Source organism: Parus major, chromosome 4 (assembly GCF_001522545.3).
Source record: "Parus major isolate Abel chromosome 4, Parus_major1.1, whole genome shotgun sequence".
In the NCBI taxonomy this organism is placed as follows: Eukaryota; Metazoa; Chordata; class Aves; order Passeriformes; family Paridae; genus Parus; species Parus major.
The window spans coordinates 1,762,159-1,780,894 of NC_031771.1; the positions used below are offsets into that span (position 1 = coordinate 1,762,159).

Here is an 18,736-nt window from a genome sequence, read left to right on the forward strand (position 1 = left end):
CTCCGGGGGAAGGTTCCCGACGGCGGCTAGGCCGCGGTACCCGTTGCCCTTACCGAGGCGGAACGGGCTGAAGGTGATGACGCAAGAGGCGGTTCCGGCGCCGGGGCGGTGACCGAGGCGGCGGCGCGGGCGGAAGGAAGGGAAGGAAGGGAGGCGGGGGGGAAAGGGGTGTCTCGCCGCCGCCGCCGCCGCGGTCCCATTGCCGGGAACGGGGACGGGAATCGAGGGGAGCGGGAGCGGGCGGCGTGAGGGGAGAGCGAGAGCGCGCGCCGCGCGAGGGCAGCGCGAGGCAGCGCGAGCGGCGCCCACGGGAAGTATCGCGAGAGTTGGCGCGGCGGCGGCGCCGGCGCTAGAGGTGACCGAGGCAGCGGCGGCCGCGGGCGCCTCCTCCTCTTTTTCCTCCTCCTCCTCCTCCTCCTTCTCCTCCTTTTCCTTCCTCTCCGGCCATGGAGAAGGCGGTCGGCGCGGCGGTAGCGGTGACGGCGGAGGAGGGAGGCGGTGAGGGCGGCGGCGGCGAGGCCGGCAGCGCCACAGCAGGGCCCGGTCCCCCGGAGGGGCCGAGCGGCCCCGCCGCGCCCCCGTCGCCGTGCGGGCCCGGGGCGGCCGGGCTGGTGCGGGTGTGCGACCTCCTGCTGAAGAAGAAGGCGGTGCCGGGCAAGGCGAAGCGCGGCGGGCGGGCGGCCCGGCCGGCCAGCAGCAGCGAGAGCGGCGGCGGCGGCAGCGAGAGCAGCAACAACGGCAGCGACGACGAGGAAGAGGAGGAGGAGGAGGAAGACGAGGAGGAGGAGGAGGAGGAAGAAGAGGAGGTCTCCGAGGTACGGCGCGGGGGAGGCCCCGGGGGTTTCCCCTGCTGATCCTGTTTCATAATTCCAGCTCGCTCCCGGCTCCCCCCGCCCTCGGCCCTGCGGCAGAGCCGGGAAGGGGCAGCACCTCGTGGTGGGGCACGGCCGATCCCGGCCTCCGGTCCCCCCACCGCTCGCCGGGATGCGGGGCCGGCTACCCCCGGTTTTCCCCAGGGATCGGAGGCTCCCGGGGAAGCCGCAGCCAGCGGCCGCCTTCATCCCCGGTGCGGCTTTATCCCGAAGGGAAAGGCCCAGGAGCCGCTGCAGGTGCTGTCTGGCACGGTGCTGTGTGCCATGTGCTGTGTGGCGATGGATAAGGGAGCCGGGAGAGGGAGAGCCGAGCGGGGGAAAGCTCCGGAGATAGGCCGGAGGGCCGGCTGCGTGGCTGGGGAGGTGCTGGCGCGCCCAGCGGTGGGAATAGGTCGTCCTGGAGAGAGCGTGCAGGTAAAGCAGGTGAAGGTGCAGCCAGCCGAAGGCTGCCAGAGAGGCCGGGGCGTTGGACTGCCGCTTCTCTCCCAACCTGAAAGCCGCCCTGTTTCCGTGCAATGCAGAAGCAAGCCCAGGGAAGCATTAGTAACTCGATTTTGTCTGGTGTTAGGGTTTTCAGGTAGGTATCGTTGGAAAAGGCCGGTAAGGCTGGGAGCCCCTTATTTGCATGTGTAGTCACACAGGGTTGCTTTGTTGAATGGTTTTAATTCTGTAACCTCCCCAGCTGAACGTTCACTTCCGCTTTGGTTTTTGGGGGTTTTTTTTTGAGTAGTGTCCGCAAAAAGTCCACTCTGAGTTTTTTAGCTTTTCTTTGAACTTGGTTTCCAAGAGGTTCGGCTTTCGAGTGGTGTATCTACAGTTCTGTTAGAAATCGGGCAGGAAGGAAGGGTCTGATAGGTTCAAGGAAGGGCTGGGCTGGGATGGTGATAGGTTTTTCCACGGTTAAGCAGCAACTCTGCATTTTATTCCTGTTGAAGTCGATGCTAGAAGCATTTTTATCCAGCTGTTTGAGATAAATTGCACACAGTGAGCGTGTCTCAAACAAGTCGCTTGTTTCTCTGGTGTTGATTTTTGGGAAAGTCAGCATTGTTGTGTAGGTAGAAGGTTTTTATGGTGTAAGACTTTGTAGGATAACTGGTTTGCTGCTGAGCTGTGTTTCCCAGCAGTCCTACAGGTGCTTGGAGAGCTCTGCTGAGCAAAGGCCTTTGGGATTTGCTGTGGTGAGGGGCTGGAGGCCCTGGAGTGACTTCAATGTATCTGTGGGCTGCCAAGCCCTGAGATCAGTTGCCTGTGATGGAAACATTCCACAGAATTTGTGTCAACTGAGACCTGCTGCTGAGAGCAGGGGCAGGTTTCTTTCAGTGGTCCATGACCATCCTTCCCAAAGGCTCCTTCTACTGGGAGCTTTCAGGTGGAACCAATTGTGTGTGTGGCAGGATGAGAAGGGCAGAGACAGCTGAGGAGTTCAGGTGGTGGATGAGGTGAGCCTTTGTCTGCATGCTCTGCCTTCAGAGCCATAAGCACCTATTTCACACTCTTAGGGAGCTGCAGAGAGGAAAAAATGCCAGTGATCATTAAATATCATGAGGCAGCAGAATACTTCACTTTTTTTTTTTGTGTTTTTTTTTGACAGAGTGACATGTGCTGTTAGATACTGATACAGGCAGTGTGGGCATCTGGAAGCTTCCCTGATGGTTTCATCTTCTGCTAAGTGAAGGCTTTCCCAGGCTGGGTGGTCTGGGATTAAATATTAAGCAGGGCTAAGTAAGCAAGTGAATAATCCTGAGATGATGAAATTCAGGATTCACAACAGAGTATATGCCACATGCTTCATTTATAATTGTTCTTGGTCATGCAGGTTGCTTGCAGAAATCTGTTCTAGTCTTTCTCCTAGTGACTTGAGGATAAAAAGATGCAGCTTGTGGAATACTTCCACTGAAGTCACAGTTTTTAGGAATGTGAACATGAGGATGGCCTGATTAATGGAGCAGAACATCCAACTTGAACGTTGTTCTCACCAGCTCCTGGGGAGAAAACGTGTTTGGGGTGTTCTCAGTGAAAGAGGGTTTCCTTGTCTGAAAGGAACATGATGGTTAGTTTTGGCTTTTAAAAGCTTTAATGAAATAAACCCACTGTAGAAACAAAGGCCTTTTTAGTTGTTTGGGGGTTAATTTTTTTTGTATTTCACATGTTCTTGCGTTGTGCCCAGCTCTGCAGTTGGATTGTGGTCTTCTGACCACGGGCAGTCTGGAAGGCGCATCAAGTGAAAAATACAAAGAAGTGTAAGTTGCTGGTTTTGCTGTAAATGGAAATTACTGTGGGAAAGCTGCAGAAGCTGGTGTTCCCTCCCAACCATTCCCTTCATTATCTCTGTAAACTTAAGATAGTTTGTCTTAGGCTATTTTTTGCCCTTCCTATGCTTAATACATTAAGACTTCTCTAATCTCTGAAGCAAAGTGCTTCTAGATTTGACTGCTAATGAGACTGCTTCTAAAAATCAGGAGTACAGTAGCAACAAGTCCAAGGAGTTCTAAAGGGAAACCTGGCACATCCTGAGTCACAGAAACCCCAGGAGTAGAAAGACATTGTTGGGCTTGGTTGTTGCTGAGCTGATGGAAGGGAATGAAGAGTTACAATCAGCTGTTTTCATCTCTGTGTCTTAACTCCATCAGAGCTCAGTGTGGAAACACAGGCACTGTGGAGAGCTTTGGGAGAAGGTCAGTGGAAATTGTGTACCAAGAACCTAAAGAGTTCCTGCCACGCTGTTCACATCAACCTCCAAGGTTGATTTTTTTAAATTGCAGCAGATTACTACAAAACCCCAAGACTTTAGCTAGTGTGGGGTCCAGTGTTGTCTGTAAGAGGTGAACTGCCTTTTCCCTAAAGAGCAGCTGTTAAAAAATGGTGACTTTTCTCAGTGTAGAGGAAGAGGAATCTTAAGGGATGAGAAGAATGGCAGTAGGGGTTACACAGCAGGGGAGGTCAGCTTGCAGGTTCCTTCCAAACTTTCTTGTGCCTACAAATTTTGTTCAACACTTAAATTCATAGTGAAATAGTGTAAAAAAATGAGCAGGTCCTCGTAGCCAGTTGCTGTTTAGAAACCTGATGTCCAGAGTGCATTAGAGACTTCTCTTATTTGACACTGAAAGGTTTAGTTGTGTAATGAAAATTGTTTACAAGCTTATTTCAAATCTTTGGATTTGGAGGATATTTGCTGCTGGCAGTGAAATTTATAATTGCCCTTTATATCCATCTTAAGAGTTTGTAAGTTAGGTTCTGTCCATGAACCTTGCCATGATCCAAGGTGTAGATCCATCTTGGATTTCTGTGGATTTATTGCCTTTTACTGGATTCTTATGCACTGCAAATTATCCTTCCAGAATATAATCCTCAGTTAACTGTACCTGAAAGAGCTGCCCCTGTGCAAAGGGTGCTTTTTGAGGTGTTTTGGCTGTTTTTTAAGCATTCTTGGTTCACTTGGGCCTCCTGTAAGTAAAAGTTCATTTTTTGTTTTTTCAGCTGCAATTGAAATAGTAATAGAACTGAGCTAGTAAGATGAAGTAAGTAGAACAACAAAACACCACCAGTGCTCTGAAATTTCTCCATGCAGAAGAAGCTGCTCTGAATTCCTTGGATTCAGATTTAAGGCAAAGTTAATCTGAAAACTTGGGTGTCCTGGTGTGGTTTCAAGAGCATCACAGGCATGTGCTTGTAATATTTAAATTGGAAAACACTTGTAGAGCCTAAGTGTTCAAATGAGCTGATTGGAAGCACAGAAATTATTATTATTTTAGAAATCTGTTTCCTTTTTTTTAACCCTAACAGTCTTCATCAGAATCCTGGAATAAGGCCTTTGGAATCTGCAGGGCCACCATGTCTGGCTTGACCACTTCACTGCCATTATTTTCATGTCCTTGGGTCCCCAGAGATGTGACTGAACATGCAACTGACGGGGCCCTGTCCTTGTGGGTGTGTGACATCCTGAAGTGCAGTTCAGTCTCAGATTCTGCTGCATTGTTTATCTTCTAATTTTTTATTTTTGATTTTTTTTTTCTGATTGCTTCAGCTGTATTTTGCCTGTACCACTTGGTTTCTTCCTTTCATAAGAGGAAATTGGAGAGAAATATTGTAGGATGGTTCTCAAAAATCCCTGGAATGTCAGGGCTGATCCCAGGGCTGTTGGTAAGGGAATCCCACAACCAGGTTTCACCAGTAGGAAACCTCAGGAAGCATTAGCCAAAACTGTTTAACATCCCTTCCTTATTGCTCCTGGATCAGGTTCCTCCAAAATCAGTTTGGATAGACCTAATACTTTTATTTTCTTAAATATTGCTATATTTTTGTGTGCTTTATTTAATTGAAGTAATCATTGAATATCTGGGTTGGAAAAGAAAGCCCCCAGCAGAAAGTGACCACTGCAGAAGGTGGAGTTCAGTATTGGCGGCACCACGTGAATTTGTTTACTTCCTTAGATATTTCTTCAGGAAATGTTCTTATAAACATAATTCCCATGTGCAGGCTGGAGCCAAACACCTCACATTTTAAGCTAGTAATTCAGTTCTGTAAAGAGAATGGTTTCTCTGGAAGAGATTTAGCTGAGAGAATTTCCTCATCTGTCAAGGTTGAAGGCAAATGGGATTATGTGTGGTTGGTTTTTTTTCCCTCTATCTGTGTTTTAAAACCAAAACTGTTGGTGCTTATTTAGGATAGAGCTGGCTTGAAATTTGATTTAGGAATTAAAAAATCAATGCTGCAGATCCAAGCTAAGTAAGAAGCCTTTGTTTTGGAGGTTAAGGGAACAAGCCCTTTTAACTCGGTGTTAAATAAAAATTGCCTAAATTTGTTATTAGCGTCTTCAGGCCATCTGAGCAGAATCCATGGCTGCCTGGGCAGGCATTGTGTGGTTTTTTTCTGCAATGCTGTGCTTCTGGTGGCTTGGAGTGGCCCTGTAGGTGACTCAGCTGTGTGTAGAGCTTCTGCAGCTGTATGGGGCTTCTTCTGTTGTGTCCATGACTTCAGAAGCTGTAGAGTAAAAGAACTGTCGGTGAGGAAGGAGAAAAATGCTTCCAAGTGGTTTGGGTAAGGTCATTTAGCTAACATGTGTACTTGGGGAAGAAGTTAATTCATTCCAGGGAATGCCAGTATGTCTTGGTGTTAGTGTGGGAATTCTGGTGACCTCCATCCATCCATTGTGCAGTGTCCACAGGAATTCTGGAGAAAAATAATCCATTGTTGGCCAATGAAGGGCAGCATTTCCTCTCTGTTCCCAGTGAGCAGTGCTTTGTGTTAGGCGGTGCTGGGAGAGGTTATCTCAGCATTCCAGATGTTTCTCAGCCAGGTTATCCCCCATACACCGTCCTCAGCTCGTGACTGTGCAAAGAGCTAAAGCCACATGGAAATATTACTTACCTGTTGTGTCACCTCGTGTTCACATGAGGCAATAGTCCTACACCAGGCTAAAAGTCAGCCACAAAGCCAAGCATGTCTTTAATACATCTTTGTTTGTGCATGCAGTGTTTTCTTTAAGGCTGGATGTTGTCATTAGGATGATTTTGTTGGCATTACCCAGAGCAGTTTTTGACCAATTCAAATTACTGGTGTTTGATGTACAGGAGTCATTCCTCCTCTGTATTTTACCTGCATCCTCAAATTCCTGGAGCATAATGGTATATTCTAGGAAATGAGCTGAAGTAAACCTTGATTTTATGTTTTTCCCTGCCCCACCCCAATATCTTATGTGGTATTAATCATCAGGAGTGGATCATGTGTCCAAATAAGCAGCTGCTCAGAGCTAGAAAACAGAGCAAGACAGATGTTGGAACATTAAGAAACAGGATGAAATATTGCTATTTATAATATCAGTTTGGAGTTTCAGCCTCCTTTCTCCTCAAGTTCAACTTGAAACAATCAAAAAGCGTCATGATTTTTTTATTTTTTAGGTTTAAACTGAAGACATCTTGCACACAGTAGTACAAGTTCAAGCTTCTGCTAAGGGGCTGCCTCATATTTGGGCTCAAAAAGTGCTTGCCCTTGCACTGCTATATAAGGAATGGTTCTGAGTCCATACATCTGTCCAGCTGTGCAGGAGCAGTTTTGGGGACTACAATCCCATCAGAAGGGGGGAAAAAAAAACCCTCTTGGGCAGGGAATGATTCAGAGATAAGAGGAGGAAGATTGCTCTTACCCTCTCAGCTGTACCTCCCAGTTCTTCCCACACACAAGAAAAAAGCCAAACCCTTGAAGGAGAAGCTGGAGCTCCCTTGTGCATCTGTCTGGCAGGTGACTCACGTGTTCTCCTGTCCTGGAGCTTTCCCATTTCCAAACCTCAGGTATTCTTGTCCTGAAATGCTTTGCCAGTGGAATTTTCCTCTTGATACTGTTCTGCAGGTGAGAATTGTTCTCCTCCACAGAATGGGGAACAATGCTTTAATGAAGTTGAAATTTTCAAGTCATGATGTGACTTGTGTTTTTTTTTTCCCTCCAGTGCTCAGTGCTGTTCAGCCCCTGCATCAGCGTGGGTACTAATCCCACTGAAGCTGGGGGAGTTGGGCTTGGAGGGAAAAAAAAAAAAGGGCATTTGGTGCTCCTCCCAGCCACTTGGGAAATGATGTCGTTGAGAGAAAAAAAACCTCAGTAAGAGAAAAAACACATTTCCAGTTGATGGGTTCCTGGATCCAGTTTGTCAGGCACAAGAGCTTGTGCTGACACAGCGAAGGGCAGGGAGGAGGATGAGCACTGCCTCTTTGGGTGGGATAATTCGTATAAATCCCTGCCACAGAAAACATTTGCATTGTTTCTGGGGACTCCAGTTGGTAAGGATGGTACAGATGGGTGAGAATTTTTGTCTCCAAGGGCAAACTAGTCCCCTTGACACTTCCTCTGGATTTTCTGTTTGGAAGTGACTGGAACAGATAAATCATACAGAATTCTTATTTTTAATTTTATTTATTTTTATTTATGTAGCTTAAAAACTTAGAGCTTCTTCAGATAAAATCAGCACTGACTTTTGTCTCTGGTATTTGTTCAAGTTCTTGAAAGCAGCATATTAAGGATAGGGAGCAAGAGAGGAATTAAGCAGGATTTTATTCAAGTGCTGCAGCCTTTTGGTTTATCACCATCACTTTTGTGTCATTTAGTGCAGTGCAGCAAAGGAGTCACTTTGGAGACTGACTAAAAAAGTGCCAATTATGATTGTAATCATAACACAAAAAAACCCAAGCTGGCTTAAAGGAAAAAAAGCACTTGGAATGTTGCAGTCTGCTCCCTGGATGAACATATGCCTTCTGTCCATCTCCATCACTAACAGAAGAGAGAGCTGCCATAACAGCATGCTGGTATTTTTGTGGAGAATCAGCTCCATCAAATAACTCCTCCGGGATAAATACAGTGGCCAACTTTCTGTGCTAAACTTTGGAAAAGGGCTTTTCTGGAGCTGGCAGGAGGGGGGAAATGTCTGCAGCTGTGTGGAAAATCACTCTAAATGTGTGTCTTTAGCTTGAGGAAGTTTACTAGTGTCTTTAGGTTGAGGTGGGTGCTGGCACAGCTGGGTTCTGCAGCAAGGCTCAGGCCAGAGAATGGCCCAGGGTGCTGGCTTACCTGAGCATCTTACCTCTGCCAGGGTGGGGAATCTCTGGGGGAACAGCAGAGCCAAGGGCACTGCTCCTTATCAGAGCTGGTGTGGATGTTAATTCCTCCTGTGCTTCGGAGCAGTTGTGTCCCAGCACTGTTTACTTACATCACAGTGTGGCCAAAACCTAGAAAAATCTTTCAATAATAATAATTTATTGGTCTGGCAGAAGTGTGTGAGTAGTGACACCCAGTGAGCACTTCCTTGAGCCAGTTAGACTTGAAGTAAGGTAACCAGTAGAACTCTTAATGAACTTTATCTGGGGAAAAAAAAAAAATTACATTAAAAAGAATTGCAAAAAAGGTTCCAAGCAAGGCAGATGTCTTTGATGGTGGCTTTCATTGTAATCCAGAATTGGCTGTTACAGAGTGCACAGCCTTTCCAAAAACCATTGGGGTACTTATTAATGGAAATAACTCAAGCAATTGATTTCATAACAGAAGTATTGTCTACCCAGTCCACAAGGTATTTAATTTTTTAAAAAACCTTTTGTCAACTTCCTCAGCATTTATTGAACTTGGTCATAGTTCACATAAAGCACATCTTGAATCGAGGGCAAGTGTTTGAGAGCTAAATGTTGTATCTTCTGGTAATCTGAGATAAACCAAACCTGTGGTTATGTTTGTGAAAGCCCAGCAAGGAAGAGATGGGGATCAGTATTGAGCTCCTGTGTTCAGCTCTGAGTGTTTCTGTCTGGCAGCTGGTCCAGCTACACTGGTAGTAAGTGCTGGGAGTTGTGCTGTGTGGTACCAGTTAGTGTCTCATTTTTTAGTCAGTTCATGTGTTATTCCTTCTTCAGCCTTATCCAACAGCTTGTTCTGTGAAATTCCAGGCTTGATATTGCTGTCAGTGAACGGAGTAGGTTTTCCAGCCATCTTGGTCTGTGAATTTGAAGATGCCAACTGATTATTGAGAGTTCTGTAAAAGAAACAAACATCAAATACATTGTTATGGTTCCTGCTTTTAGGAATAGGTTTCAAAACTGCTATTAACAAAGTCCAAATTCATTATGAAGAGCTGTTGAAACAGCCATCTGGTTCACAGCCAGGGAAAGAAAGGCAGGGACATCCTGATCCAGCAGGTCCTGGATTAGAATTTGATGTGAAAATACTCAATATAATATGCACTCAATTAGAATTTATGTATAGAAGTAAGTGCTGGATGAGGCCACTGAGAAAGGAGTAGGACACTTTGTCCTAAAAAGTGCCTTTTCTTGGTTTAAGGTTTTTTAATTCTTGGCAGGGAATGTGTCTAAGCTTGGAAACATCCTAAGAACTTGCACTCAATTTTTCACGTGCTAATGCAGAGATACCTTGAATTAGTAGCTGCCTTAGGGTTTCAGGGGTGTTAGTGTGAACCTTGTTGGACTGTACATGCTGCTTTTCTGTAATTTCATATGTGGAATGAGAAAGGAATAGAAATTCATTTGTTTGCAGAAGGATCTTGTGTGTCCCAAGCTGTGTTTTCTGAACATATCCCTCATTTCACTTGTGGTTTTTCCCAAAACCAGGGTTCTTTAGTGTGTTTAAAGTGCTTGTAGCATTGTATTACCCAGTGAAAACTTTACTCTGTGGATAACTTAAAGCAAGATCTCTTTAGACAAAAATGTCCACCAGTGATCTTACACTTGTGCCAAAGAACCCTTTCAAAACGCTCGTGTGATTTTGTCTCCCTTTTTCACCTTTGGTCAGGTACATTTGGACTTGCTTTGGGCCCTTCCTCCATAGCAAAATCATAGGAGCTTCTTCACAGGGCTGTTTTTTAGTGGTGGGGTAGTTCAATTCCTCCTCAGAGCGGTGCTGTGGATGAGTAAAGATAATTTCTTTCCTCCTTTTTCCATGCTTAGGCTGGCTTTCTGGAGTTGAAATCCAAAATAATAGGGCTGATATAAGCAGTGACCAGGGCAGAAGGCTCCTGGCTGATGAGCAGGGTTTGTTTCTCTCTGTGTCAGGATGCTGCTTGCTTGCTGGGTTATAAACTCTGCTCAGGTGTCAGATGCATTTAGGCAGAGATAAATAAAGACTTAATTCAGAGGTAGTTTTATGTCGTGCCTCTCACTTCTGTCTCAAGATGGATGGTGTAACAGTAAGAGGCTGCTGATGAAGATGATGAGCTCACCACTCTTGACCAGAGTGTTGCAGTGACATTGCCTGTCTTCAGGTTCCTGGGAAAGGTGCTATAAGCTCAGTGCTTTTTGGCTGAGCTTGTGTGATCTGTTGCTGGATCTTTCTATTTCTCTTAACTTCCTGGCGTGATGGTGCTAACTCTTAATTCAGATGTGGAATTAATCACCTTTTTTAATTGACCTTGAATGAGAAATCATCTGTGAAATGATTTCCTAATTTCCCAGCTATTACTGGGAGGAGGTCTCCATCTCTTGGAGAAGGCTTCTCTTGGCCTGGAGTCCTTCTGTTCCCAGGTCCCAGCACATCCTGACAGTTCATGCAAGGGTAGTGCTTCTGTTCAGGGAGAATAGATCAGAGGAGGGTTTTGTCAAGGGAACTGGGGAAGCTCCTCCATCAGACAGGTCCTAAGTACCCTAGTCTCCCAGCACTCAGTCTTGAAACTCTTTTAGTGTTATGTAATGTTTTTAAATGAGCATTACAAACCTTGGGATATGTTAACTGTGGTGCTTTCAAAGGCAGTGAAGTCAGACACTTTTCCAGATTCTAGTTTACTCAGTGCTGTGGAAAACCTAGATCTCAAGGATACCATAAGGAATAGAATTCCATCCTTTCCAGCTTTGTCTCTTTCCCCAAATGAGTAACACTAACTGAACAGAAAGCACTGAATGGGTCAGAAGGGTCTGGAATGCCTTGCTGCTGCCCTAGGCCAGGGGAAGAATAGGCTGGAGAGAAATGAAAGATCTGTCTTGGCAGAAAAAGTTTTTTTGAGTGGGAAATCATCTTGGATGGTCAAAAAAAGTTGTTACATGGTTGTTAGAGAAGAAAAATATGTGTCTTTGTTATCAAAGTTTCCTTGTCTGTGGAAGATAACGGAGCTGAATGGAGGGGGGAGTGATAATGAGAATGGGCAGCAAGGATCATCTTGTGACTGTAAAACTCATGTGAAAGCTCCCCTGCAGCTTTTGGCAGGCAAGTCTGAAAAATACTCAGAGAGAGACATGGAATTATAAGGCTAAGGGAAGAAAAAATTCAGAATAAAAGTATGTTTTCAGTATTTATCAGGTTCAAGCCCATCATCCCTGCACATCCCCACCCCAGTATTGAAAATGAAAGGAAGAAAGTAGGTTTCTTTTATTTGAAATTCACTGAAGCACCTGCCTGAAGAATGTTGGAAATTTAGGCCGACAAGTGCAGAGCTGCAATTGCTGCAAGAAGTAAAAGAAACCAATATACAGTGTGAAAATAGAAAAAACAGATGGGGGTCATGAGTTCAGGCAGTGCCTGAGGTTTGGGTTTGGACTGACTTGTTTTTATGTAACCACCAAGGATCTGGAAGAAGTAGCAGTTGGATGAAACTGGAGGGAGAAGCTGAAACAGTAAGTGTAAAACTCATTTTGTTTTGTATTGACATAGAACTAAGAACTAAAAACTGCACCAAGTGGTGACTGATGCAAACTGCCACAAAGCAGAGATGATGCTTTTGGTGTATAACAAGATTTTGTATTTAGAAAAGAAAAGAGGATACAAGAAGTAGCAGAGAAGGATGTTTTTAGTGTCTCAGAGGTTATAGTGCTATGATAGAGAGCTCCAAGTTGTAGGCTGTAGCTCCTAATGAAGGTTGGTAAATCCTGGTGCATTTATCTGGAACAGTGAATACCCTTGGGGGTATCTGTTTGGGGAAACATTCAGTTCTGGCTTAGCTGTAAAGGGGGTTTAAAAATTGCTCTTTTTTTCTGAGAGCAGATATGAAGAGCTGGGTTCAGTCCAGCAAAATGAACGTAGGTGGGAGTATCATCACTCTAAAAATGGGAGAATTGGTCCCAACACAAGTTTGAAGCAGCCTTTGAAAAATCTATGTGGATATTCATTGCACTGAATATTTTTCTTGTATATCAACACCTGCTCCAGTATCTTGTCATTGTTTTTTGTTTCATGTCAGAAGAGCAAACTTGGTCATTTGAAGGTTTTAATGATGGAATTTTTCCCCTTGGTGAATTAACTGGGTTTTCTGATTTCAAGGGTGTTTCTAATCAACGTGAAATGCTCATTTTGTATATCTTTTTTGGGTTTTTCACTGTGATAGGTACCTCAGTTTTCAAGGTATTTGTGTGACAGTGGGTGGGGGTTTTGCCTCTTGGCACTCTAGCAGATAATCAGAATTTGGGCTGGAAAACCACTCTGGTTTTTGGTCTTAACTGTCTCAGGAACTTGTGGAATCTGTCTGACTGTGTACCTACTTCTGGAAAGGGAAATACTTGGGAATGCCTGCTAAAGGATGTAACCGGTTCTGTATTGAGGGCCTGTCTTCAACTCTCCTTTTTTTCTTCTCAGAATGATTTGGTTTTTTTATTAATTAATGCACCTCATGACTTTGCTGAATAAGGTGGTAGAGTAGCTGCATGGGATAGGGTTTAAACAGCCCAACCTTGACACTGTGCTCTGTGGCTCTGAAAACACACAAAAAAGTGTGTTTATATGCTTTGGGACAGTTGGTGACCAGTACTGCTCGATCAGCTGTAAATAGATAACAATGTGCTTTTGTGATATAAGAGTGGGAATTGTCTGATCAATTGTTCAGTGCTCACATTCCTGGGTGCCAGAATCTGTCTCGGATCAATGGTTGAAATGCTTGTGCTTCAGGGTGACGTGATGCCAGTTCAAAATCCCTTTTTTGGCTTTGCCTGGAAGGTTGGAAGATCTTCCCAAAAACTGTCTGCGAGCTCCTGAGCGTGCACAGCTCTACTCTGCATGAACAACCAGGCTCTTGTGGAGGTTTTTGTTCTCCCCTTGGTCGTTTCCAGCAGGGCTGTGTGGGGATCACAGTAAACCAGCCTTGATCTGTACCCATCCCTAGCTCTGCTTTTCTCAGAACGCTCGCAGGATTCCCCTTGGCTTAACACGCTTCATGTGCCTTGAAACAGGACTTTTTTCCCCGTTTTTAAGACTGTCTCCTCAAGATGTGCTTCAGATGTTCTCTCTGCCACCTTCTGTGTGGGGAGCAGGAGGGTTTTGTGTGGTTTAGGCTGACAGAGTGTAAGGGATGTGCAGGGTGGACGCAGCTCAGACAGCTGCGTGGTTTTAGGGTACCTCGAGGCTGATGTTTACTAGTGGGTGGTAATAAATGAGGGCATGGAGTGGATCATGCCCTTCAGCATAACTCTAAATAAAGATTGTTGGGTTTCAGGTAGGAGCTGAGATGTTTTGAAGAGATAACGTGTTTTATCTTTTCTAATCAACCGGTCTGAGTAATTCCTAGAGCTGGACGTGAAAGTGAGGAACAAACAGGTTTGTGTTCACCTGTGCAGAACTGAAGATGCATTTCCTGACCTGTGTGTAAAACCTGAAATGACACAGTAGAAATACAAAAGAAATTAATCTCAAGAGTACTATTTTTTTGGTTTTTTCTGTTAGTTCTTTTTTTTAATCTCTGGATTTCTCCAGGAACAGAATGGAAGCGTGTGTTACTTTACATCACTGTGAGATCATCAGTAAAACATAGAGAGTTGGGGATGGGCTTTTTAGAATTTGGTATTCCACACTGTAAATAATTTGTGTTCCTTCTTCTCCTGAAAACCTGGTGCTTGTTTTGTGGAGATGGAGGAGACAGAGCTGTTCAGTTTGCCCTGTGCCACTTTTGTTCCTGTGTAATGCTGTCTTTGCATTTGAAAATGTTTTCAGTGGTGTCATGTGTGAAGTATCCCTGGCTCAGTGCTAAATTATTTTAAGCTGCTTTGTTTTGGTTTGTTGGGTTTTTTTTTTTTTTTTTTTTTTTTTTAAATTTTATTTTGTTGTGGTATCAAGTATCTGTTAATTCTTTCTGAGGATCAGAAGACTGAATAACTTTTGAGATGTGAGTGTTATGTGGGAGGTGATGGCTGGATTTTTCCTTTTATATACATATCTATATACACACAGACAAAGAAATCCTTGGAGCTGTCAGGGACAGCTTTGTACTTGGGCTAATGTTTGTGCTTTACTGCTGGATTTCATGTACATGGGCTGCTGGGGATGTTAGAAATGCCACCCTAAAAGCATGGTTCCAGAGGAACTGTGGAATATTGTTCTGTGGCTCTTTCTTGAATTAATTCTTGTAAATCAGTGGAAAATCTGGGGTGTTCCCTAAAGTGGAAAAATAGTATGGGTAGCCTGGGCAGCTGTTGAGTTTGTGTAAAATGAGGGGCTTTGTAATAGGTGAGTAGGATGTAATTCCCATTTTTGGTGGTTAAATAACATTTTTAAATGGAAGAACGTAGCTATGCCTAAAATTTATCATGATCAACTAGAATTTCTCTCTGTTGTCTTACTAACCAATCTAACCAGCTTTTTAAATCCATGTCAGAATATTCTTGCTGTTGAGTGTTTTTAACAGTTAGTATCTTTAAGGGAAAAGATAGCATTGATTAAAATAAGTGATTACTACTAGTGTTTCTTCAAGTAAAAACATGAATTTAATTCCTTTGGCCATTAGACTCCTTTGTGCTCTGCTAAAATGACATCGTGAGAGAGGAGATTTTTGTTGGCTTGACGAGATTTATTATGCTGCATGTTTTGAACTGGAAAATGAGTTATTTTGAGAGCTGCAGATGTGACTGCTCAGTGATTTTTGACCTGCTGCGTAGAGAATTGGTATCACTGACACCTGGGGTTATGGAATATGTAAGGTAGCGGGTTTTGGTCCATTGCATGTTTGGGGTAAGAGGCTTTTGGTCCATGATGATGTTTGTCACAGCTGCATTGTGGAGACCTTGCTCCATGCGGTCAGTGCCTTTCCCTCTCGGTGTCATTGCTGTTTCTGGAATTCCCACACAATTCCCATTGCTGTTTCTGGAATTCCCACACAATTAATTCCCATTGCTGTTTCTGGAAAGCCACCGGGGAGCTGTGTGGAGGAGGAAGGGCTGAGGGCACCTGATGGAGCAGCACTAGAAAGAGCTTCGGGAGCTTTTGCTGTAATGGGAAGACAGGTCACGGCACAGAAACAAATGTGGCCTGATCTAAGGGCCGGGGTTTCTGCGAGTTCACGGCGGGGAAGGAGGTGAAATGATCCTGGGGGCACGCCAGAAGGAGCTGGTTCCTCTCGGGCCCTTCTCCTTGAGTTCCTGCGTTTCCCCAGCGCTGAGGGGGCGGCGGAGGGGCGCCCGCCGGGCGTTGGGGAGCGGCGCGCGGCCCCCCCCGGCACGCGGTGGTAGGCGCCGGGCGCGCACGGGGTGGAACGGTCCATTTCCTGTTCCCGTGCCGGCGGCGGGGGGGGCCCGGCCGTGAGGGAGGGGGCGGCGGGGCATGGCGGCGGCGCGGTGAGGCGGGGCGCGGGCGGCCGCGATGGAGGCGTACGTGCTGGAGGACATCCTGGAGGTACGGCCGGGGCACGAACAAAGGGGGCCGGGGGATGGCGGGGGGGCCTCGGGGCCGGCCCCCGACCCCGGCCGTTGAGGCTGCGGCGCTCGGTGGGGCCCGGGCGAGCGGGGGCCGGGCGCCGGCTCTTTCCCCCCCCCGCCGGGAAGGGTGCGGGACACGCACCCTGCGGGTGACATTGCGGTCACATTAGCGGGGATTTCAGCCACTGCCTGCCATAACTCTCTCTCTTTAAATCTTTGTTGCCAGTGTTTCCGTTTGGTAGAATCGTGGAGTCGCAGAATGGCTTGTCTTGCAAGGGACCCTGAAGATCATCTTATTCCAGCCCTGTCCTATGGACAGGGACACCTTCCACTAGCCCAAGTTGCTCCTTGCCCTGTCCAGCCTGGCCTTGGACCTTTGCAGGGATCCAGGGGCAGCCTCAGCTTCTCTGGGCAATCTGTGCCAGGGCCTCACACCCTCACAGGGAGGCATTTCTAAATCTAAATCTACTCTCAGTCCATTTGAACTCATCCCCCCTTGTTCTTTCACTACACGCTCTCCTAAATAGCATCTCCGCCTTTTTCCTGCAAGTTCCCTTCAGGTGCTGGAAGGCTGTGCTTGGGTCACCGTGAAGCCTTTTTTTCTTCCAAGCTGAACAATGCCAATTCTCTCAGCCTTTATTCATAGTGAAGGAACTCCATCCTTCTGATGCCCTTGGTGGCCTCCTCTGGACTCTCTCCAGTAGCTCCGTGTCCTTCCTGTGCTGGGGACCCCAAAATTGGAGGCAGGACTTAAGGTGGAGGTCTCAGCAGAGCAGAGAGGCATGTTTGTTGCACTATGCCATTTCTCTTATTGCATTTCCAGTTGTCTAAATGTGGCTTGTTCTTGCTTCCTCTACAGAAGTAGATCTCTCTCTGCAGCAGTAATTTATTATGAAATAAATGACATTATCCCTTCCTGTGAGGGTAAGCTGGAAGTAACCTTTCCGCCAAATGGAGAGGCCAGCCAAGAAATCATAGAGTGAAACAGGTCTCTATTACAGGTTACATTCACCATAATAGTTGAAGGAAATGTTCCCTGGCACAGGTTGCCCAGAGAAGCTGTGGCTGCCCATCACTGGAAGTGTCCAAGGCCAGGTTGGACAGGGCCTGGAGCAACCTGGGGTAGTGGAAGGTGTCCCTGCCTGTGGCAGAGGGGTGGAACAAGATGAGCTTCCAAACTATTTTATGAAATACCTTTTTCTTGTTCTTGTGGTTTTGCAAGCAAAAACATGTTTTCATTGTCAGATGACTTGTCAAAATATTTGCATGCATTCTTTATTGTAACAAGAACCTGCAACCTTATTAGCTGCTGTCAGAATTCTGACAAAGGAGTGCTACCTGTCCTGTAGGTTTTTTCCCATAGTAGCCATACTTAGGTTGCCCTAAATTTTTGATCAATAGGAATACTTGGTCTTAACTTCTCTGTGGACTTTGGAACTGTTTAACATAATTACATCCAGAATATTAACTCAGCTGTTCACTTTGTGCTGAACAAACTGGCACAGGCGTATGAGCAAGACATTTTCACCAATATCTTGAGTGTGTGGCTTGGGTTTGTGTGGGGAAGTAGGAAGAGCACTAGTGAGCTGGGCTTTGTGCCATCAAATAAATATTTCAGTACTTCACTTGCCTCATTGCATACTGAAAGCTTTTTCCTTTTTTTTGTTCTTTATTTTAACCACAGTTGCCATATGCAGCTTCATAGTATGTCAAATTAATAAGTACATGGTACTTATCAATAGTCCAGTTTGGAAGGGAAGTTGGGAAGTCAGTTTTGTCAGAGTTACAGAATTTGGACTTGTGTAAACTGAGCAATTACAGCTTGCTTCTCAGTGGGATGTGGTGGATTTTCTTTGCGTTATTTTGTCACACATTCACTTCCTGTTCTCAACACCAACTGAATCCAGGTAAAAAACATCCTCAGGAATCAAGCATGGCTTGTCTGGCTTTAGATGTGTGTAAGTATGAGTCAGGCCATGAATCTCTCAGGTACTCTGGTAGCAGTGCCATCTATTCATGAGTTGTTAGCACATCACTAGAAGCCATGTAATTGTCTTGCGTTCCAGGATGTGTCCAGAAGTACAATTTACAGTTCTCTCCAAACTTGTTTCTGTTGTAACTTGGAGCAGTGAGTGTCTTATTTTCCCATTTCGAGGCATTTTTTTTCTCCCATGGAGCAGTTTCTGGTGCTCATTCAAAGACAGCAGTGCAGAGATGGAGAGAGCTGCTCTTGCTTGGGCAGCAGGGTCTGTCATCTCTGCTGTTTTGCAAATAGTTGGTACTGCTTAGTGTTGAGTTAAATTTGGAGTGATCATCAGACTGTGCCTCTTTATAAAATCTTCAAGAAGGTTTTCCCTCTAAGCTGGTTATAATTTAAAGCCAGAAGAAAAGGTGTTTTCTGTAGTGTGCTAGTTAGGTTCAGATACCAAAGAGACTGAGGTTCAGATGGTGTTAGAGGTCCTTACTGCAAAGGCTGCTTCTGGGGCCAAAATCACTTCTGGATGATAAAACAAAAAGAAGTCTTGAGCAAATGTACTGCAGCTGGAGGCAGACATGGCTGTCAGCCCAGAGGATTTCACACAGCATCCTGGCTGCCCTGTGCTTAGGCCACCTTCAGAGAAGGTGCACTTGGTGCAGGAGTGGAGCTGGCTTTGCTGCTTTCAGCTGAACATTGCCTTGGCTCTGCCACTTGAATGTGGCATTGAAGGCTTCGTGTGGGAATACAGGTGAATGAAATTTCAGCACTGTGGGGTTAACCTGCAGTTAGGCTCTTTTTTC

The 18,736-nt window shown here is 45.7% G+C and overlaps 1 protein-coding gene across 8 annotated transcripts in view; it reads left to right on the forward strand.

Annotated features, from left to right (window-relative positions):
- The first annotated feature begins 266 nt into the window (after positions 1-266).
- The window catches only part of ANKRD17 (ankyrin repeat domain 17), a 68,307-nt gene continuing 49,837 nt past the window's right edge, over positions 267-18,736 (forward strand). For 6 of the 8 annotated variants that reach the window (XM_015623874.3, XM_015623876.3, XM_015623875.3 and 3 more), the window contains exon 1: positions 267-815. In XM_015623874.3, coding sequence (XP_015479360.1) covers positions 447-815 — 369 coding nt within the window. In that variant the 5' untranslated portion in view covers positions 267-446. Of the gene's footprint in view, positions 816-15,894; positions 15,936-18,736 lie in introns of those variants that run through there. The other 2 variants (XM_015623881.3, XM_015623878.2) reach the window with 2 other exon arrangements.